The sequence below is a fragment of the Coregonus clupeaformis genome, chromosome 13, assembly GCF_020615455.1.
Source record: "Coregonus clupeaformis isolate EN_2021a chromosome 13, ASM2061545v1, whole genome shotgun sequence".
Taxonomy (NCBI): domain Eukaryota; kingdom Metazoa; phylum Chordata; class Actinopteri; order Salmoniformes; family Salmonidae; genus Coregonus; species Coregonus clupeaformis.
The window spans coordinates 25,710,867-25,734,413 of NC_059204.1; the positions used below are offsets into that span (position 1 = coordinate 25,710,867).

Consider the following 23,547-nt stretch of genomic DNA (forward strand, 5'->3'; position numbering starts at 1 on the left):
GGAATGTGATGTGTTTGAAGAGTATATTCTTCCAAACAATATGTTTAAAAATAAGCTAAATCAAAAATATTCATAATAATATTTGTTAATGTTGACTAAATTGAGTTGAAAATGTGTATTCCAGAATATAGCCATACTCCTTATTTTAGAGCACACTAAGGAGTATAATAACACCAAGATGTCTGTACCGTGTACGGTTCACAGATCATAGGGTCTTACAGGAGGCATGCATAGGTCTATAAGGGACCTAAAATGGCCTCTTTCATTACGATTTTCTCAAAAGTGGTTTGTAATACAAATGTAAAAAGCATGTTAAACATCCTTCCTCCCAATCTGAGATACCAAAAATATGTTCGGGCCATGCTGGACTTGTCTAGGTACAAGAGATTTTCCTGACCATGTGACCTCACCAGGAACAACACCAGGCTCAAGTTACTTACCCAGAGTCTTTCCTCTTCAGGTCACATGATCAGGAAAAACTCCTGGCCTTATTACCTCGTGTCTTAACCAGCAATTATTATATGTCGTACTTTCACATAATTGTGTGCATGATGTAGTATGATGAAACAATGAACTGTGATAGCAGATTCATAGCCATGGGAAAGGGATGAATGCTATGAAGTAACATTGAACTTTTTAATCTCTGAAGTATTTTTCAGTATTAATTTTTTCCTATGCCATGATGTGGGTGGTGGAGTTTGTGGTTACTTGTCCCATCTTCAGGTTTGCCCAGACAGGGTATGTGGTGAGAGGAGGAGGTGGTGGAGGGAGGGAAGGAGAGTGGGGGAATGGGTCTGAAGAGGAGGTGGGTGGAGGAGAGAGGGTCGGTGATGGTCCGAAGGGATTTGTGAACTGTTGGGATGATGCTATTGATAAAGAGTTTGCAGACTACGTCCCGTACGGCCTCGTCCTGCACCTACTGGGGTTCTTCGTCCCATTCACCATTATCGCATGGTGCTACTCCCAGGTAGTCAGGACCATCTTTAGGACCCTGCATTCCCCATCCAGTTCCCAGGTGGGGGAAGACGAGGAGGGAGGTGATGGGCGGTCAGAGGGGCGCAGGGAGAGGACGTCCATCTCCATCTCCAGCTCACAGCACTCCTATTACATTTGCAGGCGCCGCAAGTCCATCAAAACCATTGTCACCATCACTCTCCTGTTCGCACTCTGCTTCCTCCCCTTCCACGTTACCCGGACACTATACCTGCTCCTCAGGAGGGGTCAAATGGGGGGCTGCAACGCCATGAAGACAACCTCAATCTGCTACAAGATCACTAGGCCAATGGCCTCCTGCAATGCCTGGCTGAACGCTCTCCTGTACTTCCTCACTGGAGACAAGAGTGGCCCCTGCTGTGACACGGCCAGTCAGCATGACCACCACCGCAACCCCTCTCTCTGGCCACTGAGGATCCTGAGGAGAGACAGAGTGGGAGAGAAGGAGGAGGTGAAGGGAGAAAAGAAGACTGAAAGGGAGAAGAAGAGGGCGATTCGTTGGAACAAATACGGCATCGTTTACGTGTAAATTTGTGTGTGTTTGTGTATTTTTTGTATGGACCTTTCTATTTGGGGCACTTAGTTGTTTTTCACTTTATTTCATTTGGACTTGTTAAATGTGTTACTTTCTCAGTCAGCATGTTGACATTAAATGCAGTTGAAGTGTAATCACAGTCGTGGACAGTGTGGTCTATTTCTTGTTTGTGTTTAACTTTATTTGTGTGATCACCGGCCAACGAAGACTGGATGTTAGGGGGAGTGTCCTGTGATAATTAGCCAATCCATAAGGAGGGTAGAAGGTTAATGACCCTCCCTTTCATCTGGTCTACATACAGTACTGTATGTCCTCTGATACTGCACATTGCTTAATCTGACACCCTCACACATCTTTAAACTCTGTATTCATTCACAGAACATCTCCCTCGCTCTCAATCACTCACACATTATTGGGAAGGCACACACACATACGCACACAGCCACACACACACAGCCTCCATTCATACTCCCAGTCATGACCCTCCCTCCACCCCCCTCTCCAGGCCATGACAGCTGGTGTAGAAAGGTGATGTCATAACACAGGCTGGGACAGTAAGCAGCTCTGCCCCTTATCAGCAGCCAGTGACCCACAAAGCCTGGACCACAAATGTTATTGCTGACTGCTGTCCCCTCCCCTCCCTCTGTTAATGGAAAAGCGTGAGTGTGAAAAAGCTGGAGGCATAGGAGCAGTAGCAGCATCCAGAACAAATAGCTCAGTCAGAACAGTCTAAGAATGTTGAGGACAATCCAAGAGGAAACCATGGAGGAAGTTTAAATAGTCTAACTCAACAGAGTGATTGTTATAAAAGGACAACTGTGCGAAGTCACTCTTATGTACTATTGTAAACCAGTGCAGGGTTTCGAATTACAGCGGGCTAGGCACCCCATAACAAATCAGATATTGTATTTTGAGCTAAGCATAGGCCTACCACCAACCCCTATCCTTGACCCCAGCCTTATCTCTTTGATTGTCTGCTATCAAAATCTGTTTGGAAAAAGTGATGCAGCCCAAGCAGGCAGGCAGACAGACAACGTGCACATGCAGCACTCCAGCCTTCTCATGTTGCAATTAATCTCCTTCATGCAATATTCTATCTAGCCAAGGAGAGGCGCTGTTATCACAGATGACGAACTACCTCTATTTGGTGGAGGACTATGTTGTAAAATCTTTCAATTAGTTATATTTCGAGAAATAGTTCAAATGTTGGGAGATTTGGTCGATTGCGCAATTAACAACTTAACTGGAGGATGCACCACTTCAACGACCCAATGCCAAAGGTTATATTGTTGTTGAGGACAGTGCCGTTTTATTCTCTGACTGACTGGTTAGCTGCTAGCTAGCTAGCCAACAGTTGGAGTAGCTAGCTAATCTTAAAAAATCACGTCTCCAACTGGCCTGCTAACCTAACTTAATTTACGTTAAAATGTATTGTAAAGGATTATCTCGCTAGTTGAGTGTTTTTCTATGCGTTATTTGTTAAGCCTTTATGCAACCATAGGAACTGGGTTTCTGGGTATTTTATTAAGGTTAGCTAGTTAGCTACGAATAGTCAGTCGCATGCAGTAACTTGAGCCAAAAGTCTTACTTCATCTAACAAAAATGAGATAGAAGGAAGACACCAAGTACATTTCCCGCTGATTTAGCGGCTCTGAATTGGATCGAAAGCTTTGTGTGTGAGGCCTGCAGGTCGGGCTTTCACCGGGCTAGAGTAGGGCCGTACGCCGCCTGTGAGCACTCTTAGGCCAGCTGCTAGGCTGGAGGCCGGGGATTTCAAGAAATGGAACGAATGGAAGTGGACCAGTGCGCAGGCGCAACTACCGGGAGCGGAGGCGGGGCTCTTCGTAGATCGAACAGCGCCCCCATGATCACAAGTGTCAGGTCAGTGAAATTGATATTCTCTTTGAGTGAATGCAATTGTCTAAATGTAATTTATGTTTTTCATATGTCTGCCTTGGAATGACTGAGTATTTTATTGTATTGTTTGTTTCTCTCCGTGTAACAGTGATGGTATGACAGTGTTCAGTCCAACTAGTTCAGCCCGGTATCGGCGGAGCAGTGTCTCTGTAAACCCCAGCTGCCCTTATCGGGTGAGTGTGTGTGTGTGTGTGTGTGTGTGTGTATGTATTCTGTCTCACTAAGTTGGTGTTGAAATGCCTTCAGTGTTTTCTGATTTGTCAATCTCCATGTATTTCTGTCTGTATCTGACTGCCTGTCTGTTATCATTCAGTATTCTGTCAGGCTGACAATAATACCTCCAGTCTTGTTTCCACAGGCCATCCCCCTGTCCCCTTTCTCATTGGGTGGTGAGAGGCCAGACCACAAAAGGCAGGTGAGGACAAGGTTAGGGATATTCTGGGCCTCTTCCCTCCATTTGTGCCAAATGCCTGCCTCTGAGTAATGATGCTGGTTTGAGTGTTTGCTTATGTATTAGCCAGTGTGTTAGTACAGTTCTGTGTGAGGTTATCTTATGTGAGTGCTCACATTGGTGTTTCAGAGTGTGTGCAGCGTGCTGTAGTATGTGTGGTGTATGACCACTGACTGGAAGTTTGTATTTTTGTTCCAGGAAGAGAATATGGAGATGACACTCAGGGGTAGTCTTCAGAGACTAAGGTAAGGTAGTGAAACGCTGTACAAATGCACATGCATACACACACACACACACACACACACACACTACTAAGTGTGTTCTCTCTCTCTCTTGCTGTAGTGCTTCCAACCTGGTCCCTCCTCCTGTCAGTCACTGGCATGACCATTCATCAAGGGTGAGTACTCCCACTGTGTTCTGCACGTGACTGTAGTGCTTTGTCATACCAAAGCATGGAGAGAGGATTAATGGATGGATGATGAATAAATAGATGGATAAAGAGGCATCTCACATTTATTTATTTATTTTGGTCCGCTGTCTTTCACAGGGATTCAATTCACAGGACAGTGGTGTCACACCCAATTCGTCCCCTAGTCCAACTCGAAGGTGGTTTAGGGGGTGAGTTGAGTTCCACGCCGTATGGCAAACTAAATTGAGTGCAGATTCATTGCTACACTGACACTGTGTCCACACCAACTTAACACAAAATGTGTCCCCTACCAGGCCTACAGTCAGTTCTACTGTGAGATGGCCTGCCCTGACTCCACTGAAAAGGAAAGGTAAGAACGGTGCTTCAAGAATAGTGCTTACTTTGATCTTGGTGTGTGTGTCTCCTCTCCTTCATCCTGTTGTTCTGTCATGTAGGTGGAGTGGAGTCTGATGGCCCGCCCAAGAAGCTGTTTGTTGCCGGGGTAACAGATCCTGCTCACCGGACTAGTTACACAGTCAGGTGAGAACTAGAAACACACACACACTCTTGCAAATATGGTGCTAGCTGCACCTCTGTTAACCTCTCTTTCTATTTTTCCTTCTTTCCCCCTCCCCCAGTGTGTCCCAGGCATCTGCAGACTCTCCTACAGGTGGTGTGTCTGTGTGTGATGGTAGTCCCCTGTCCCTGTCTCCTCCCCCCTCTTACCACCCCAACATCTAGACAACCCAACACCAGGAGCCTATCACAGACCAGGACTACAATCAGTCAGCCTGTCAGGGCCCTGGATCCCTCAACACTCCTACCAAATCTTCAAAGCCCCACCCACCTAGTCCACCTATCAGAGCCTGCGAATCAACTCAGTAAGCCTACCAGATCCCTAGTTTCTACGCAATCGGGCTATCAGGGATCACTCCTCTCTCTCAAACCATCAGAGCCTTGGAGAAACATATTCCTTGGCTCCTGAAGTAATCAGATCTTGATTTGTAATCAAGATAATATCTAGATGTTATACAAAGACTGGCACCCGTGCTTTGTTAATCAGAAGGTTGCAGGAAATGCCCTGCTAAAGGAAGTTGGTGATCAGGTGACCAGCGCATTGTAAGGTAGTGTCAGGGTGAAGAGATTGTGATGACAATGTGAAAGCACTTAGAAAATCGTTTGACTAACTTCTGGACTCACTTTTCGCTGTAGTTGACATGTGGGTTGTGTTGTGATAACCAATATCAACTATGGTTGTCATTTTCCTTGTTGGGATTTTGTTTATCTCATAACTAGAGGTGTTACTGGTACTGTAAAACAGAACAAGTTCTTCCAATAGTCAAGAAAAGGCCTTGTCCGAAGTTGTGTTCAGAGGTAACGTTATATCCCACTGAACGGGACCCAATAGTTCAGTATTCTTTGATAGTCCAGAAGTTAGAACTCAAACATGAAACATTAAGTCACCAGGGCATCACAGTGGACTGCCGAGCCGGTGGTGGCTTTGAGCTTGTCGATATGTGAATACGCGGCTATGAGCAGGGCTGCCTTTATGGCCCCCTCACTTTCTCTGGCTGTGGGGGTTTGTACTGTAAATATAGATTCCCCAAGCAAAGCTCTGCCCAGAGGACCCTCACAATCCTGGTCCTTAACAGCCCAATCCTAATGAGAGTTCTGCATGGATACTAGTAACAAAAATGTTTAGCACAAATCTGTCATTGACATGACAGGGCAATTCCACAGTATCAGAGTGACACAAACCACATTTCCATCCACAGTTTTTATGCTAGTAAAGTCATATCGTATAAAAAAAATTACAACAGCTGTGATGGTAGCAGGAAGTTTCAGTACAATTTTAGAAATGCCGACAGATAATTTGTTCGTTCGATATGGTGGGATCTTTTTGTGCCTGTAAAATTAATTATGCGAGAAATGGCTTTATGCGCTACTATTGATATAATTACCATCATATCGAAGTAAACTTGGAGTCACGCGATGACGTGTGGTCCTCCCACTAGGACTCAGGGAAACCATGCAGTTTATTAGGCTACAGATGAAATCAGTTATGATGAACTTCACAGGGTGGTGAAAGTGCATGGTATGAGCTTGATGCTACTTTCCAATAAATGTCGAGGGTCTTATTCTGGTGACATGATGATCGATGCTTGACTGCCGTTTTGACAAATACAAATATTCTCGCACTTATCCATAATAATCTCATCATGTAGACTAGCCTACCCACACTGTATCTGCGAGCTGTTGGCTAGAGCGCACATGCCAAGACCAGAGTAGGCAAATTTGCTATTTAACAGTTTGTGACAAAACTATCGCTAGAGTTGAAAATGCGATGGAAACACATTGAACATTAGTTTGGTGGAAACACCACTGGTGGGGAAATTCACATATTTTCTTAATGCGTATTTTAGAATATTCACATGATAATCTGTCGCCAATTGGATGGAAACCTAGCTACACTCAGATTTTTCCATTTAAAATGTATGTCAAACAAAAACCAATGATTGCAAAGTTAAACACCATACAACTCTGCAGAAGGACTACTTTGAACAATTTACAAAAACACATTTACTTGACGAAGGAATCACCTTGACAGGTGTGTGTGTGTGTTCTTTAGTTAGATAGAAAGGACCAGGACTGGGGATCTCAGTCCTCTGGGTAGAGCGTGATATTACCCTTTCTCTACATGGTTACTTTAACAGAGGTAGTCTGTGGGGTGTTAACATACATTTTTCCCATGGATTACATTACTGACCGGTCTTATTCAAATTCTGTAATGTGGTATGGTTATACATGCTCAGTACCCTGGTAGATAGTGAGATTTCATAAGTGACATCAAGGGCATATCATGCTGTTTGGGTTGATGTAATTTATGGGAAAGCTATGTGGTTTTTAACCCCATGACTGTGTGACCTCCAAACCTGTTGACTTGTGAAATATGTTGTCTATATAAGCTGCTTAGAGAAGTGTCTTATACGAAAAGAGAATGTTATCGACAGTAACTGTGTAATACTCTTCATTCAAATGCCCTTTCCAGAGCTAAGTTTTACAGCAATGGACAGAAAATGTCTCCTTTTTGAAGACCTTCTACTTCCAATTTTCACGATTTTGCACAGTATTATTTTCACATTATTAATCAATATTGCTGTTACACGAATGGGATCATATCCTGATTTTAAGACATGCTGTTGCTTTGTAGATTTGCTTCGTTTGCTCGTTTCTCATCAGGTTACTGTCTCTGTCCTCTCTCAGAAGTGCTTAGGTCAGCAAGGGTTGAGGGTCATCTGCTGATCTTAACCACTGATTTTAGATGAAGGAACTTTGTTTTTCCTTAGTGACAATCAGTGAATTTGGAGGGAAATAAAAACTCCAGTTTGAGTTCTATTCATGTTCACAAGACTGTAGTTATATTTTGACAGCATACATCGTTTAGATGGACAACCAGCATCACAGCTCCATTTCTCTCCAAGGTGTATGATTGAGATCCTAGTGTAGATGATCAATCAACTCACATTGCCAAACCCAAATTATTACCTTTTCATACACATTGTACAGACAGACTATAGCTTTTAGACACATATGTATTTGATACTCTTTCCTAAGTATGGGGAGATATCCTGTAAATGCATACCGAGTCAAATGACATGAACATCCATAGAAGATGCTGATCTCTGTCTGATATCATAACTAACTCCAATTTAATCTGCGGTTAACCTACAAGTAAAACTTGCCATCAAATGGCACTAACATTCAGTGGTAGTTTCACCAATCCCATCCTTGTTGCAGAGGATGAACTAGGGGGAAATAAATACATTTAAGACTTGGAAGTGATCTGAAGCCAAATATAAAATATTTTAATAATCTGTCGATGTTCATTGCAGTTGACCCACAGAGTTTGCATGCCTTATCAGTAGTGTTTCCCAGTGTCTTGTCGTACAAGACCACTGCCTGTAGGAGATCGGTCCAGGCCTGGGTCTGACCTAGGTGACATATTTAGGGGATAATCTAGGAGACAAACAGAGGCCACGTCTGGCCGTCTCAATTGCAATACTTCAACCAGGAAGACCATCTGGTTGGTGCGAGGTCAGTTAAACACACTTAATTTGTATAGTCATTTACAGATTATTTTATTGTTTCCTTGTCATTATTCAAAATATCACATTTTTAAGAATGTGAACAACCACAATCTTAAAAATGATTGTTTTACATATACGAAATGTCAGGGTTAGAGGGCTACTTTTTTTCCTGTTTTTTTTTTTAAACTGACAATATAATAAATCAAAGAGGAGAGAGAGAGAGGAAATAAAGACATGTTATTGTGAGAAAGGGAATTAAAGCACATTGCCAGAACATTCAGACAAGTATTTTCAAACTGTAAATAGCTTAGACAAGTCTCTACATATTTTTATGGAACTGTAAGAGAGAGTGAGAATAATGTACACCTTTTAAATATAAATATTGTATTATATATATATATATATATATATATATATATGAATAAAAATCATGAAAACAAAATTCACTGTCTTATATCAGAAAACCTGTGGACTTTCCTTTGTCTCCATAGATAATTTCATATGGTCACCTGTACATTTCTGCAATATTTTTTATAACGGCCACTAGATGGCAGTCTGAACCGCTACCCTCTATCACATTCTACAAGCCCAGTGAAACAGACACAAAAGAGATTAACATTTGTCTAAACACAACCATTGTGTGAACAAATGAAATACCGGTAATAGTTGGATAGCCGGTATCTTGCATTTATAAATATCAACCAGTGGTACACAACATGTACACTCACTCTACGTTACATGATGGACATCTGCACTGAAACACCATTTCTCTCTGGAGATCATGAACAGCATATGTTCAGCTGCAATACAGTACTTGGAAAATTAGCAGAGCAAATAAATTATAATGTTACAATAAAAAAAGCTATACATCACACACAAACTAGGTTTGTGAGAAACAGCCAAATAGAAGCGTTCCTCAGTAGAAATGCCCCAGACTGAATACAGAAGTACTTGATGGGGAGAGGGGTCTGTTCATAAAAATACACAAATCTATCTGCTTAAATGTGTCCAAAAAAGCTCTGTAACAAAGATACTAACTGTAGTCTGCTCTCTGGTGATATAGGGACCCAGTGTTTCCAACCCAAGGGTACAGTGTGGTTAGAGGTCAGCGAGACAAGAGGGGCAGGTCACTGGAGTTCATGATTAGGCTGGAGTCCAGGTTGAGGCTTTCTGGGAAAACAAGATGAGCCACACAGATTTAAAACTGATGAAGACTCTCTATTCAGCTAAATACCTTGGACTTTGGCATAATGCCACAATGTGAACCATGTTGATTGAGAGCCAGTTATGGAGCGGATATTATCATTCACCTTGATCAAAGTTGAGCTTCTTGGTGTTGGAACTATCTCCCAGTCCCTCAATGTCCACCAGGTCGCTGTTCACATCAGAGTCATTCAGAGCACTGAGCGTCACATCTACACACACAGACAGGGAAACATGTCACATGTTAGTAAACTTGCACATACATTCAAATCAGCCAATGTTTGGGGTAAATGCATCAGAAGTATTGATTTGAAAAGGGTTAGCATATTTCAAAAGAAATGTCTTGGTCTTTTGACTATGGATTCAAATGGAATCTACTAAATTCAGTATACAAGCCATATTCATCACACAATCCCTTCCCCTTGACGTAAAGGCCTGTATCATTCCACTCACCTGCTGTTTTCTGTTTCTTGATGGCAGGGGGCATAGAGGAGGGGCTCTGCAGCCCTGTTGTCACGACAACCTGTGAGGTGGGCACTGCGATGACAGTGGGGGCCACGGGTGCTGGTGCGGCTGCCATGATGACTGTGGTCTTCTTGGTGATCTTTTTGGGGGAGTCGGAGGAGAGGGGCACCCTGCTGTCCTCATACAGTTTCCTCTTCACTGTCGTCTTTATCTGGGCTCTGCATAAAACAGAGGAGGCAAGAGTTGTCTGGAATTGACGTCAACCCCACCAGATGTCTTCTTTAGAAAAAAGGCAGTAAAGATAAAAGATAAATGGATGAAAGAGCAGTGAAAGATGGTAAGAGTGGGTGCAGTATGATGCGATAGAGGGAGAAAGAAAGAGACTGAAAGTGTGGCAGGATAGAATAAACATGGATGGCAAGAAAGAGGGGACAGAAGAGTCCTTACACAGTGCGCTCCTTAATCACAGAGCTGATACTGTTCAGATCATCACCGAAGCGCCGCACAGCTGACCGCAGCATCTCGACCTCCGTCTCGGTCCATTTGGCTCTGGGGAGAGGGACATAGCAATGGGAAGAGCGGGAGAAGAAAGGAGAAGAGTCAGTAGGCAAGTTTCCATTGACCCAGGTTTATTAGACAAAAGCAATGTCACAAATTGTGTTATTGCGACGTGTAATGGAAACGGCAGATACAGGAGACATTTTCTAAAGATCCACAACATTTTATCCAATCGACAGGGGTGGACTTTTCCTTTGTCGAACGTTCTTAATTGCGACAAATTACAATGGAAACTGTTTTTCAAATAAATGATGATTGCCAAATAATTTTGAGGGTAGGCGGGGCACGTGATGTCGTCACGTAACTATAAAGCTCTACATTTAATTCTAAACGCCTACTACTTGCAAAATCAATTTTCCAAATATAAAAAAATATGTTTCTTTGTAGGACAAGGATTGTCCTGACTTTCAAGAATGCCTGAATTGCTTCGCATTCTATAAATGCTGGCATTCATGGGCTCCTGAAACATACAGTGCATTCGGAAAGTATTCAGACCCCTTGACTTTTTCCACATTTGTTACGTTACAGCCTTATTCTAAAATTGATTAAATTGTTTTTTCCCCTAATCAATCTACACACAATACCCCATTATGACAAAGCAAAAAAAATATTTTGACATTTTTGCTAATTTATAAAAAATAAAAAAACTGAAATATCACATTTCCATAATTATTCAGACCCTTTACTCAGTACTTTGTTGAAGCATAGCCTTGAGTCTTCTTGGGTATGATGCTACAAGCTTGGCACACCTTTATTTGGGGAGTTTCTCCCATTCTTCTCTGCAGATCCTCTCAAGCTCTGTCAGATTGGATGGGGAGCGTCTCTGCACAGCTATTGTCAGGTCTCTCCAGAGATGTTCGATTGGGTTCGGGCTCTGGCTGGGCCATTCAAGGACATTCAGAGACTTGTCCCGAAGCCACTCCTGCATTACCATAAAGGCCTGATTGATGGAGTGCCGCAGAGATGGTTGTCCTTCTGGAAGGTTCTCTCATCTCCACAGAGGAACTCGTGAGCTCTGTCAGAGTGACCATCGGGTTCTTGGTCACCTCCCTGACCAAGGCCCTTCACCCCCGATTGCTCAGTTTGGCCGAGCGGCCAGCTCTAGGAAGAGTCTTAGTGGGCCACTGTGTTCTTGGGGACCTTCAATGCTGCAGAAATGTTTTGGTACCCTTTCCCCGATCTGTGCCTCGACACAATCCTGTCTCGGAGCTCTACGGACAATTCCTTCGACCTTGTGGCTTGGTTTTTGCTCTGACATGCACTGCCAACTATGGGACCTTATATAAACAGATGTGTTACTTTCCAAATCATGTCCAATCAATTGAATTTACCACAGGTGGACTCCAATCAAGTTGTAGAAACATCATGGATGATCAATGGAAACAGGATGCACCTGATCTCAATTTCGAGTCTCATAGCAAAGGGTCTGAATACTTATGTAAATAAGGTATCTGTTTTTTATTTTTCATAAATATGCAAACATTTCTAAAAACCTGTTTTCGCTTTGTCATTATGTGGAAGTGTGTAGATTGTTGAGGGGGAAAAAAATATTTAATCAATTTTAGAATAAGACTGTAACGTAACAAAATGTGGAAAAATTCAAGGGGTCTGAATACTTTCCGAATGCACTGTAGGTGCACTCTTGAGCGTGCCGTCTTTAGCCAACTCTCTTGCTATCGCGCTCAGAATGACCTTCTTGGTCCAAACCAGTCAGGTTTCAAGACTGGTCATTCAACTGAGACTGCTCTTCTCTGTGTCACGGAGGCTCTCCGCACTGCTAAAGCTAACTCTCTCTCCTCTGCTCTCATCTTTCTAGACCTATCTGCTGCCTTTGATACTGTGAACCATCAGATCCTCCTCTCCACCCTCTCCGAGTTGGGCATCTCCAGCGCGGCTCACTCTTGGATTGCGTCCTACCTCACAGGTCGCTCCTACCAGGTGGCGTGGCGAGAATCTGTCTCCGCACCACGTGCTCTCACCACTGGTGTCCCCCAGGGCTCAGTTCTAGGCCCTCTCCTATTCTCTCTATACACCAAGTCACTTGGCTCTGTCATATCCTCACATGGTCTCTCCTATCATTGCTACGCAGACGACACACAATTAATCTTCTCCTTTCCCCCTTCTGATAACCAGGTGGCGAATCGCATCTCTGCATGTCTGGCAGATATATCAAGGACTGCCCGCTCCATGATCTCGCCATCACGGTTGACAACTCTGTTGTGTCCTCCTCCCAGAGTGCAAAGAACCTTGGCGTGACCCTGGACAACACCCTGTCGTTCTCCGCTAACATCAAAGCGATGACCCGATCCTGTAGGTTCATGCTCTACAACAATCGCAGAGTACGACCCTACCTTACACAGGAAGCGGCACAGGTCCTAATCCAGGCACTTGTCATCTCCCGTCTGGATTACTGCAACTCGCTGTTGGCTGGGCTCCCTGCCTGTGCCATTAAACCCCTACAACTCATCCAGAACGCTGCAGCCCATCTGGCGTTCAACCTTCCCAAGTTCTCTCACATCACCCCACCCCTCCGCACACTCCACTGGCTTCCAGTTGAAGCCCGCATCTGCTACAAGACCATGGTGCTTGCCTACGGAGCTGTGAGGGGAACAGCACCTCTGTACCTTCAGGCTCTGATCAGTCCCTACACCCAAACGAGGGCATTACGTTCATCCACCTCTGGCCTGCTGGCCCCCTTACCTCTGCGGAAGCACAGTTCCCGCTCAGCCCAGTCAAAACTGTTCACTGCTATGGCACCCCAATAGTGGAACAAGCTCCCTCACAACGCCAGGACAGCGGAGTCACTCACCACCTTCCGGAGACACTTGAAACCCCACCTCTTTAAGGAATACCTGGGATAGGATAAAAGTAATCCTTCTACCCCCCCCCCCCCAAAAAAAAAAATATATATATATATTGTAAAGTGGTTGTCCCACTGGCTATCATAAGGTGAATGCACCAATTTGTAAGTCGCTCTGGATAAGAGCGTCTGCTAAATGACGAAAATGTAAATGTAGGTGGGAGCAGAGCCATGTATTTAGAGAGTTGGGACAATGCGGTTTCTGCATTGATGCATTTACATGAAACCTCAACATTCTATAGCAGCCATCTTAGCTCTCATTACCATTACATGGGGAATACAGTGGGGGAAAAAGTATTTAGTCAGCCACCCACTTAAAAAGATGAAAGAGGCCTGTAATTTTCATCATAGGTACACGTCAACTATGACAGACAAATTGAGAAAAAAAATCCAGAAAATCACATTGTAGGATTTTTAATGAATTTATTTGCAAATTATGGTGGAAAATATGTATTTGGTCACCTACAAACAAGCAAGATTTCTGGCTCTCACAGACCTGTAACTTCTTCTTTAAGAGGCTCCTCTGTCCTCCACTCGTTACCTGTATTAATGGCACCTGTTTGAACTTGTTATCAGTATAAAAGACACCTGTCCACAACCTCAAACAGTCACACTCCAAACTCCACTATGGCCAAGACCAAAGAGCTGTCAAATGACACCAGAAACAAAATTGTAGACCTGCACCAGGCTGGGAAGACTGAATCTGCAATAGGTAAGCGGCTTGGTTTGAAGAAATCAACTGTGGGAGCAATTATTAGGAAATGGAAGACATACAAGACCACTGATAATCTCCCTCGATCTGGGGCTCCACGCAAGATCTCACCCCGTGGGGTCAAAATGATCACAAGAACGGTGAGCAAAAATCCCAGAACCACACGGGGAGACCTAGTGAATGACCTGCAGAGAGCTGGGACCAAAGTAACAAAGCCTACCATCAGTAACACACTACGCCGCCAGGGACTCAAATCCTGCAGTGCCAGATGTGTCCCCCTGCTTAAGCCAGTACATGTCCAGGCCCGTCGGAAGTTTGCTAGAGTGCATTTGGATGATCCAGAAGAGGATTGGGAGAATGTCATATGGTCAGATGAAACCAAAATAGAACTTTTTGGTAAAAACTCAACTCGTCGTGTTTGGAGGACAAAGAATGTTGAGTTGCATCCAAAGAACACCATACCTACTGTGAAGCATGGGGGTGGAAACATCATGCTTTGGGGCTGTTTTTCTGCAAAGGGACCAGGACGACTGATCCGTGTAAAGGAAAGAATGAATGGGGCCATGTATCGTGAGATTTTGAGTGAAAACCTCCTTCCATCAGCAAGGGCATTGAAGATGAAACGTGGATGGGTCTTTCAGCATGACAATGATCCCAAACACACCGCCCGGGCAACGAAGGAGTGGCTTCGTAAGAAGCATTTCAAGGTCCTGGAGTGGCCTAGCCAGTCTCCAGATCTCAACCCCATAGGAAATCTTTGGAGGGAGTTGAAAGTCTGTGTTGCCCAGCGACAGCCCCAAAACATCACTGCTCTAGAGGAGATCTGCATGGAGGAATGGGCCAAAATACCAGCAACAGTGTGTGAAAACCTTGTGAAGACTTACAGAAAACGTTTGACCTGTGTCATTGCCAACAAAGGGTATATAACAAAGTATTGAGAAACTTTTGTTATTGACCAAATACTTATTTTCCACCATAATTTGCAAATAAATTCATTAAAAATCCTACAATGTGATTTTCTAGATTTTTTTTCTCATTTTGTCTGTCATTGTTGACGTGTACCTATGATGAAAATTACAGGCCTCTCATCTTTTTAAGTGGGAGAACTTGCACAATTAGTGGCTGACTAAATACTTTTTCCCCCCACTGTATTTAAAAATACAATCAAACTGAATGTCTAGAATGAGCATTATGATGCATTTACATGACACTACAACATTTGGCAGCCATGTTAGCTCTCCATTAATGGGGAACATTTAAACAATGGTATGTAATTGAATGTCTGGAATTGTCTAGCTAGCTACATGTCTTAACAAAAGACTCCACTATGCAAGTAACCATTTCAATAGAATGTTCATGATGTCAATGCGACAACTGTTGATAGACATAGCTGGTAAATTCGCTCTGGCTATCTACTCCGATTTCAGAGCACTCTCGTCTGAGTGTGCCAGAGTGCAGAATAACTGATGAATTTACGAACGCTCAACACCCGTTGAATATGGCCGGTGTCAGTAAACGTTCGCAAAAAAGCGTAATTAAATTGTTTCCAGTAGCACAGTTGCAGTCACCAACGCTCTGGATAACATAAAAACAGCCTAACCAGCTCTGCTAGGGCGAGTAAAATGGTCAGTGAGCTGTTCTCTCATTTGTGTCTGGAAGTAGCTAGCCAACGTTAGCTTGGGTGCTTGACTGCTGTTGTTAGGACATAACGCTCGGATCAACCCTACTCCTCGACCAGAGCGTCAAGTGACCGCTCCGAGAGCAAAACGCACTGAATTTACAAACGGACAATCTGACAGCGCTCTGAGTTTACGGGCTGGGCTATAGCTTAAGAGGGTGTGAACGATGCTGAATGGGTGTAGACAAAGAAGAGCTCTCCAGTGGGTGTACCAAAACATTCAAAGGCCATTTTCTCAAAAGTGAGGTTACAAGTTTATAAACTTTAAAGGATAATTACTTTCCCATTGTTCCTCAACGGTAGTGTATGATATACCATTTTCTAGCTCTGAGTCTCTACTTTTATCCAATGTAAAAAACACAATTTCAAATTTTGCTACATAAGACCGAATCGAGCCGGTCGGTCACATTTATCTCGTCTGCTAGGCTCATGTTGCTGGGCAGTTTGCGGCTGGGTTTCCCTTTGTAATATGTCATAATTTGTGAGCCCTGCCATATCTGTCGAGCGTCAGAGCCGGCGTAGTGGGATTCGATCTTAGTCCTGTATTGACGCTTTGCCTGTTTGATAGCTCGTTGGAGGCCGTAGTCCGCATTAGTGTCCCCCTCCTTGAAAGAGGAAGCTCTAGCCTTTAGCTCAGTGCGGATGTTGCCTGTATTCCATGGCTTCTGGATGGGGTATCTACGTACGGTCACTGTGGGGATGATGTCGTCGATGCACTTATTAATGAAGCAAGTGCCTGATGTGGTAAACTCCTCAATGTTATCGGATAAATCCCGGAACATATTCCAGTCTGTGCTTGAGAAACTGTCCTGTAACTTAGCATAAGCTTACTCTCTAAATATATGTATCTGGGTGGGAGGGCATACAGGCTGTTGCCAATGTGTATTTATGCGCAATTTGCCTAAATTGGTAATGGAAATACTTGAACCACTTTATTTTTATTCGACACTGTAGGTTTTTGCAAAAAAGTTTTTGGTGTGACGTCATTACGTCCAGCTGTTTTTATTGAGACGAGACAGTTAAATGGAAACGCAACTGTCGCATCTATTTTCTATGCAATCTTTCTAAACTTTGACAAAAAAATAAAAATAATAATAATCACTGGACACGTTAATGGAAACTACTGTTATTGCTGGGCAATTCCACAGTAACAGAGTGATGCTGAGATTTTTCACTTTAAAATGTATGTCAAACAAAAACAAATGATTGCAAAGTTAAACAAACCATACAAAGTTAAACAAACCATACAACTCTATGCACAACTACTACTTTTAAGAAAAATAAATGTAATTGAACAGTGCAGATGCAAAGTTTAGTAACAGAATGCCAGTTTGTGCTGTTTGTGCCGTCATTCTATTACCAAACTTTGCATATGCACTGTTCTTCAAGTAAATGTGTTTTTGTCAAATGTTCTGTGGAAATTGTTAAGTAGTCCTTGTGCATAGAGTTGTATGGTATGTTTAACTTTGCAATCAATGCTTTTTGTTTGACATACATTTTAAAGTGAAAAATCGGAGTCTCAGCACCACTCTGTTATCATGGAATAACTACACCTTAATCCCCATATTGTCTTGAGTGAGTGAGTGTACACACTCACCCTGCAGGGCTAGAGTCAGCTACTGGATGCAGCTGCATTGTAAGCTCACCCAGCTTGGTGAAGGCTGCTCCTGCTGCGGAGAAGATTTCTCCCACCTGTCACAGAAAGAGACATGGAAACGTTGTAATAGTATTGGATTAGTTTAGGGCCATATCATCTGACGCATTCACACCATGGTTACTAGTAAAATAGAGAAGCACTGTTTAAGATCTTAGACTGTTCTTACCTTAGTAGAGGCTGAAGTCATTTTGGGCTGCTGTCTCCACTTAGCCAGCTACTGTAGCTTGCTATCCCACGCAACAACGATAGCAAATAGCTTAGGGGAAGCTAACGTTAGCAGGGTAGTTACCATAGAAGGCGGCAAATTAAACGTTTCAACAATTAACACGCCAGACCAAGTCGCATAGACTAATGCGTTTACGAAGTGTAACTTTGTTGTTTGAAAACTACATTTTTCAATTTCGCAACAAAACGGTCAAATAAATTAATAAAGATTAGCTAACTAGCCTGGTGACTGTCGCGCGAGATTCGAGAAAGGGAGAAGGCGGGGCCTGACTGAGGACGAATTTTGATTGGCTTTGGTACCGCAATAGACGAACATTTACGGAAATTAACGAATGAATCGATTGTCATCTGATGGAGGCTAGGCGATGCTCGTCCTTTGAGAAAAGAAAAAGACTGTTTTAGATTAGTCTACCGAAATTGTTTATTTTGGTAGAAAAGATCAACTACAAGAATGCCATCCCTTTTATTCTGCGGTCCGAAAATGGCCGCTTGTGGAATAGTGATCAGCATATGGGGAGTCATCATGCTGGTAAGGATTAGCTAGCTGGCTAACGTTAGCTCCCACCCCAGCTTGTCAGTAAAGTATCTGCTAAAGCTAGCTAGCGTTAGTTTATAGGTCGTGTCAAGATTTTCCACCTTTCGATATTAGCTACTCAGCCTTATTCTTTTTGATAAGACACCTGTAGCTGATTGTGGGCTAAAGTAACTTGAGCTTTCCAGAAGCTGATAATTAGAGCCAAATAGGGCAACCTTTAGCCGCAAGCTAGCTAGGAGCCTGGAGACCAGATGTTGAATTGCATTGGATTCAACGTCGGGCATAAATTAGCGTTTCGATCAGGAAGGTTTCCTCTCACGACCTCTACAAACCAAAATGTTAAATAAAATAATATTTTAACTTACTTTACCGGTTGGTCCGTTTACAGGTAGGAATGTGTCACAATATATACACAGGAAAGTATAATCAGTGGTCGCATTAGCTTTCAGAAATCTGAATTTTCAAAACTCAGACCATCAAAAAGATCTGCTTCCTAAACCATTTAATCTACGTTTTATATTGACTGTGTTTTTGTTGCTTCAGTAGATTGATAAGGGGCGTGTAACTACAGTTTTTCTTGTAACTACAGTTTTTCTTAACACAAAATACATTAATGCAACACATTCAGCAGAAAATCGTTTATCAGATGACAACAGAAGTGCAAACACAGATTATCCATTATATTGACAGATACTTATTGGCGCTCAAACAATGAAAATAAGTCTTAAAAAATGGAAGGCAGTCAGGAGGCAAGATCATGTGGGACCATTCTAGCCAATAATAGGGCAGATAAGTGTGATCACAGCCACAACTCCGATAGTGTTTTTTCTCACGGGTCCTACTTATATCAGTACACCCGTAACAACCTATGCATTGCGTAACTTATATATGAACAAATAAGCCATTACATTTTTTGTTAACCAAATTCGACACTTATACAAATACCACCATACAAAAACGCCTCGCTTGGTGAGTGAAAAAACACTGGAGGAGAGTTTGGCCCAGTCATCCCTCTCGCTTTGCCTATTTATCTCGGTCATGTCTTCTTCTTCGATGAGGTTTCCCTTATATTTTGCTTGAAAAATTAAATAAAGAAATACCCTACCATCTAACACTACACTCACAAATTCAAAAATATTATTAATAATTAACACCACCCTACTCTGTCGTAGGCGGCCGCGACCGGGAGACCCATGGTGCGGCGCATAATTGGCCCTGCGTCGTCCAGGGTAGGGGAGGGAATGGCCGGCAAGGATGTAGCTCAGTTGGTAGAGCTGTGGGTTCAATTCCCACGGGTTGTGGGTTCAATTCCCACGGGGGGCCAGTATGAAAAATAAAATAATGTATGCACTCACTAACTGTAAGTCGCTCTGGATAAGAGCGTCTGCTAAATGACTAAAATGTAAAAAATGTATACTCCACTATTTTAATATATTCATTCCTACCTCATGCCCTCAACCTGAAATGATGGGACATCACCACTTAACACTCCCTGTAACTCTTCTTATGTCAAGTCTCGCACACCCAAATACCTCTGCAGCTGCCACCACAACCTCAATTTTCTTCGACTTACGTTCCATCCCTGCAGTACAATTAATAACCATTGCTATAAACGCTAAAAATCCAATCTTACTGAAACACATATCACTTGTTGGCCTATCCCTCTGTACTGGTACATATCTACTACTCTCACCACTCCCCCCCTGCCACATGCCCATAAGTTTGACACCTGTAACATCGTAATGTATTCGGCACATAAGCTCGTACAGGATAACTTGTATATAGTATGGAGAGAGACAATTTTTATGCACTAACTGTAAGTCGCTCTGGATAAGAGCATCTGCTAAATGACTAATATGTAAATATATGTATATCCTAACTTCACTTTGTCAGGCAAAGACTCAACTTCAAAACTAAAAAGAACAGACAATGACTCTTCTGTTTCCCCACTCTCGCCACCCTGTTTGTGTCGCACCAAACGACAAGTATCACAAACACAGAGAATCTTCCCCTTCAGTTGGTCAACTTTTACATTTACTGCTACCCCAGTAATCACTCCTTCATGGTCATGTCTAGATGGCATCCAGCTTTTGTCAAATTTACTCAAGGTTTTTTTGGGGTGGTTTGCATTTTAGCTAACCCTAACCCCTTTCCTTAGCCTAATTCTTCTAACCAGCTGTGCAAATTCTCCTAAACATGCTACGAAAAGTAAATTCTGACAAAAGCTAGATCCCTTCTAGCCATGACCCTTCCTCTCTAGTGCAAACAAATATTTTTATAACTAACCCAATATAGACCAGAGCCTGTAGTTTCCAATGGGAGTAAATTAATCATAGTGGGCAGAACAAGCAAGGAGGTGTGCAGAGCCAAGCACGAGCTAGTGAGATCCTATTGGCTCGTTCCACAAAAGCCGCGGCCCTTGCAGAGCAAGGGAAACAACTACTTCAAGGTCTCAGAGCGAGTGACGTCACCGATTGAAACGCTACTAGTGCGCACCGCTAACTAGCTAGCCATTTCACACCGGTTACACTCACCCCCCTTTCGACCTCCTCCTTTTCCGCAGCAACCAGTGATCCGGGTCACGGCACCAATGTAACAGTGTTGCTTCCGTCCCTCTCCTCGCCCCTACCTGGGCTTGAACCAGGGACCCTCTGCACACATCGACAACAGTCACCCTCGAAGCACCGTTACCCGTCGCTCCACAAAAGCCGCGGCCCTTGCAGAGCCAGGGAAACAACTACTTCAAGGTCTCAGAGCGAGTGACGTCACCGATTGAAACGCTACTAGTGCGCACCGCTAACTAGCTAGCCATTTCACACCGGTTACATGTGCAATAACGCAATTTGCCCTTGCACTCCTAAACAACGCCATTTTTATAAACTTTGGCAAAGGGTAAAGTCTACAAAACACAGTCCACTCTGTTTGTTACAGATTCTAGTTTTGGAAACAGAAAACTGTATGGAGATCAAATGTTTCATCCATGAGCAAATGAGCAGAATGTCGGCTAAAATCCATCTCGCTCCATCTTCTCCCACTGCCGGCCACTGGGCTTCCTCTCATCACCATATTTGGTAGTGAGTGGAAACGCCAATTGGATGCTTCACATTTATACATCCTGTGAAATATCTGGCTCATTGTTCTATCTGTGGTGCAACGCTATTTGGCTAGCAGCCACACATAAATAAATTATCTTACAAGGTATTTTTTTGCCAAAAACGATACATGGCCATTATATATATTATGTTTATCATGGAAAGCCAAGGATAATTTAGAATAAGAAGCATTTTAGGTCTGCATTTACAAAATGCAGCAAGATATTTTTTCAGTGTTTTATCTTTACTTTTCTGTGTGAAAAACGCAGAATCCTGTGTTAACGCAACCCCTAATAATTACATCAACTTTTCAAAGCGCTGGTAGTGCGTACAGATTTCTATCACCTGAAGCATGTGCAGAACCATGTAAACAAGCATGCAGGCATCTCATTCATGTATTTTCATATTTTGTGCCATGCTTCAGGTAATAGAAATCTGAACCCACTACTATACTTTCCTGTAGATATGTTGTCTCTCATTCCTACCTGCAAAAGGATCAACCACACAGACAACCGGTAAAGTAAGTTAAAATATAATTTTATTAAACATTCTGGCTTGTAGAGGTCGTGAGAGGAAACTTTCCTGATCCAAATGCTAATTTATGCTTGATCTAGAATTCAATTAAATTCAACATCGGGTTAGCTAGCTAGTTACTGTAGCTGTCATTAAATGTCTGGTGTTGCTAGAACATCTCTTGACTAACTGTACCGGTATGCTAGATATAGCTAAAGTTAATATCTATAGGGTCAGGTCTGCTTATTTAATTGACTGGATATGAACCAGAAAAATGTAGGGAGTGGGATGTCTCGCTTTTTCTGTCTCTGGACTGAGCTTATCATTCAACCCTGTATGCACACTCACAGGATGTCTCTACTGACTGGGCCCTAATTGGCCCTGTAATCCAAACACCTTTACTCTCTGACTACACTGAATGTGCATAATGCAATACATATGTATCCTCTTGTTGTATTGCAGGTGATGTTGGGGATCTTCTTCAGTGCAAAGTCTGCTGTACTGATTGAGGACGTGCCCTTCACAGAGGAGGACATCCGCAATGAGTAAGTGGTGTGAAGAAAGGGACCATTAGACCCTTACAATGAACTGAGTTTGTCTCTTCTAGTTTAGATTCCCTTTGAATTCACCCTTGGAAAACCATCCCATGTTGTCTCGCTTGGGTTGTTTTCCCCCAAACTCATCTGTTTCTTTCATCTCTCTCTGCCCCACAGTAAGAACCCCCCGGGGACCATCTATGGACTCTACAACCAGGTGGGCATCAACTGCTTCATCGCAGCAGCCATTTATGTTGCAGTGGGGGCGGTGTCACTCTGCCAGGTCCGACTCAACAAGCGCCAGGAGTACATGGTGACATAAGTTCCCCTGCAGCATCAGAAGATTACACACACACACACTCTATTTCAAGTTCTCAAGGCAAGCAACCTTATAAAAAGCTATTTATTAACTTCTGAGTAAAACATTCAACATAAGTTCTCTCTGTTATATGCTATTGACTGAAATGTATCATTCCTTGTATTTGCATACAACTATTTATTGAATTGACCAAAACTATAACCCAAAAATGCTGTCAATTGATAATGATAAATAAAATTGTAAATCTTGTTCCCCTCAAGGTCCAAACATTTCATTACATAGATCATGTGTGCTAGATAACTCACCACAAATTCCTAGGTGCAACAGACCACTACAAAGTTACAAAAATATGTAGAACTATCTCCTGTTTCAATAGAGCAATCTGAATTCACCACAAATTCATAATGGTCAATGTTTGTCAAATCAAGAGATATGTCAAAAATGGTTAAATATGTACATTTTGTGTACTGTGTCTTTTGTGTTTATTTATGTGCTGCTGTGAATTGTATGCTGTTGAGATATAGCTCTTAATTTGTTAGTCACTTATGTAGTAGTTCCTCAGAAGAGTATGGTGCACAAAATGTTTGAATTAAGTATATATTTATTTAATGTGTTTATTGTATTTTCCCCAGCCTTGCTGTTTTCCTGAGTGTAATGATGTGAAAGGATCTATATAAATGGTACTTGATGTGAAGGACCTCAGTCTCTTGTAGATGTTCCCTGCAATAAACTGGAAGTATAAAAAGGAAATTGCTTCCTTGACTATACATGTTTGACAAAAGGCCATAGCCAAGCCTCCCC

The 23,547-nt window shown here is 42.7% G+C and overlaps 3 protein-coding genes across 4 annotated transcripts; 2 read left to right on the plus strand and 1 right to left on the minus strand.

The window, feature by feature from the left end:
- Positions 1-2,655: 2,655 nt before the first annotated feature.
- LOC121579811 (P2R1A-PPP2R2A-interacting phosphatase regulator 1) lies at positions 2,656-6,501 on the plus strand. The gene is made up of 9 exons (XM_041894719.2): positions 2,656-3,409; positions 3,534-3,618; positions 3,804-3,860; positions 4,095-4,141; positions 4,239-4,293; positions 4,444-4,514; positions 4,620-4,675; positions 4,761-4,845; positions 4,944-6,501. The coding sequence occupies exons 1-9, from the start codon at positions 3,309-3,311 to the stop codon at positions 5,044-5,046; spliced, it is 660 nt and encodes a 219-aa protein (XP_041750653.1). The 5' UTR covers positions 2,656-3,308; the 3' UTR covers positions 5,047-6,501.
- Positions 6,502-8,419: 1,918 nt separating this feature from the next.
- LOC121579813 (chromatin complexes subunit BAP18) lies at positions 8,420-18,003 on the minus strand. The gene is made up of 6 exons (XM_041894721.2): positions 17,693-18,003; positions 17,467-17,561; positions 10,509-10,610; positions 10,050-10,279; positions 9,704-9,808; positions 8,420-9,563 (listed from the first exon to the last, which is right to left on the minus strand). The coding sequence occupies exons 1-6, from the start codon at positions 17,711-17,713 to the stop codon at positions 9,499-9,501; spliced, it is 618 nt and encodes a 205-aa protein (XP_041750655.1). The 5' UTR covers positions 17,714-18,003; the 3' UTR covers positions 8,420-9,498.
- A 77-nt stretch (positions 18,004-18,080) lies between these two features.
- Positions 18,081-23,443, plus strand: LOC121579814 (ribonuclease kappa-B). 2 transcript variants are annotated; one of them, XM_041894722.2, is made up of 4 exons: positions 18,081-18,280; positions 21,842-21,898; positions 22,354-22,436; positions 22,605-23,443. In XM_041894722.2, exons 1-4 carry the CDS (start codon positions 18,203-18,205, stop codon positions 22,747-22,749), a joined length of 363 nt encoding a protein of 120 aa, XP_041750656.1. In that variant the 5' UTR covers positions 18,081-18,202; the 3' UTR covers positions 22,750-23,443. The 2 variants fall into 2 exon arrangements, with proteins under 2 accessions (XP_041750656.1, XP_041750657.1); XM_041894723.2 differs by lacking the exon at positions 21,842-21,898 and having other exon boundaries at positions 18,084-18,280.
- The last annotated feature ends 104 nt before the right edge of the window (positions 23,444-23,547 follow it).

Coding starts and splice junctions, on each gene's coding strand:
- LOC121579813 (XM_041894721.2), bottom strand. CDS start 17,713: ATGACTTCAGCCTCTACTAAG. Junction 10,611..17,466: donor GCTGACTCTAGCCCTGCAGG/GTGAGTGTGTAC, acceptor CCCTCTCCCCAG/AGCCAAATGGACCGAGACGG. Junction 10,280..10,508: donor GTGATTAAGGAGCGCACTGT/GTAAGGACTCTT, acceptor TGTTTTATGCAG/AGCCCAGATAAAGACGACAG.
- LOC121579814 (XM_041894722.2), top strand. CDS start 18,203: ATGCCATCCCTTTTATTCTGCGGTCCGAAAATGGCCGCTTGTGGAATA. Junction 18,281..21,841: donor TATGGGGAGTCATCATGCTG/GTAAGGATTAGC, acceptor ACTTTCCTGTAG/ATATGTTGTCTCTCATTCCT. Junction 21,899..22,353: donor CCACACAGACAACCGGTAAA/GTAAGTTAAAAT, acceptor GTTGTATTGCAG/GTGATGTTGGGGATCTTCTT.
- LOC121579811 (XM_041894719.2), top strand. CDS start 3,309: ATGGAACGAATGGAAGTGGACCAGTGCGCAGGCGCAACTACCGGGAGC. Junction 4,515..4,619: donor ACTCGAAGGTGGTTTAGGGG/GTGAGTTGAGTT, acceptor GTCCCCTACCAG/GCCTACAGTCAGTTCTACTG. Junction 4,846..4,943: donor CGGACTAGTTACACAGTCAG/GTGAGAACTAGA, acceptor CCCCTCCCCCAG/TGTGTCCCAGGCATCTGCAG.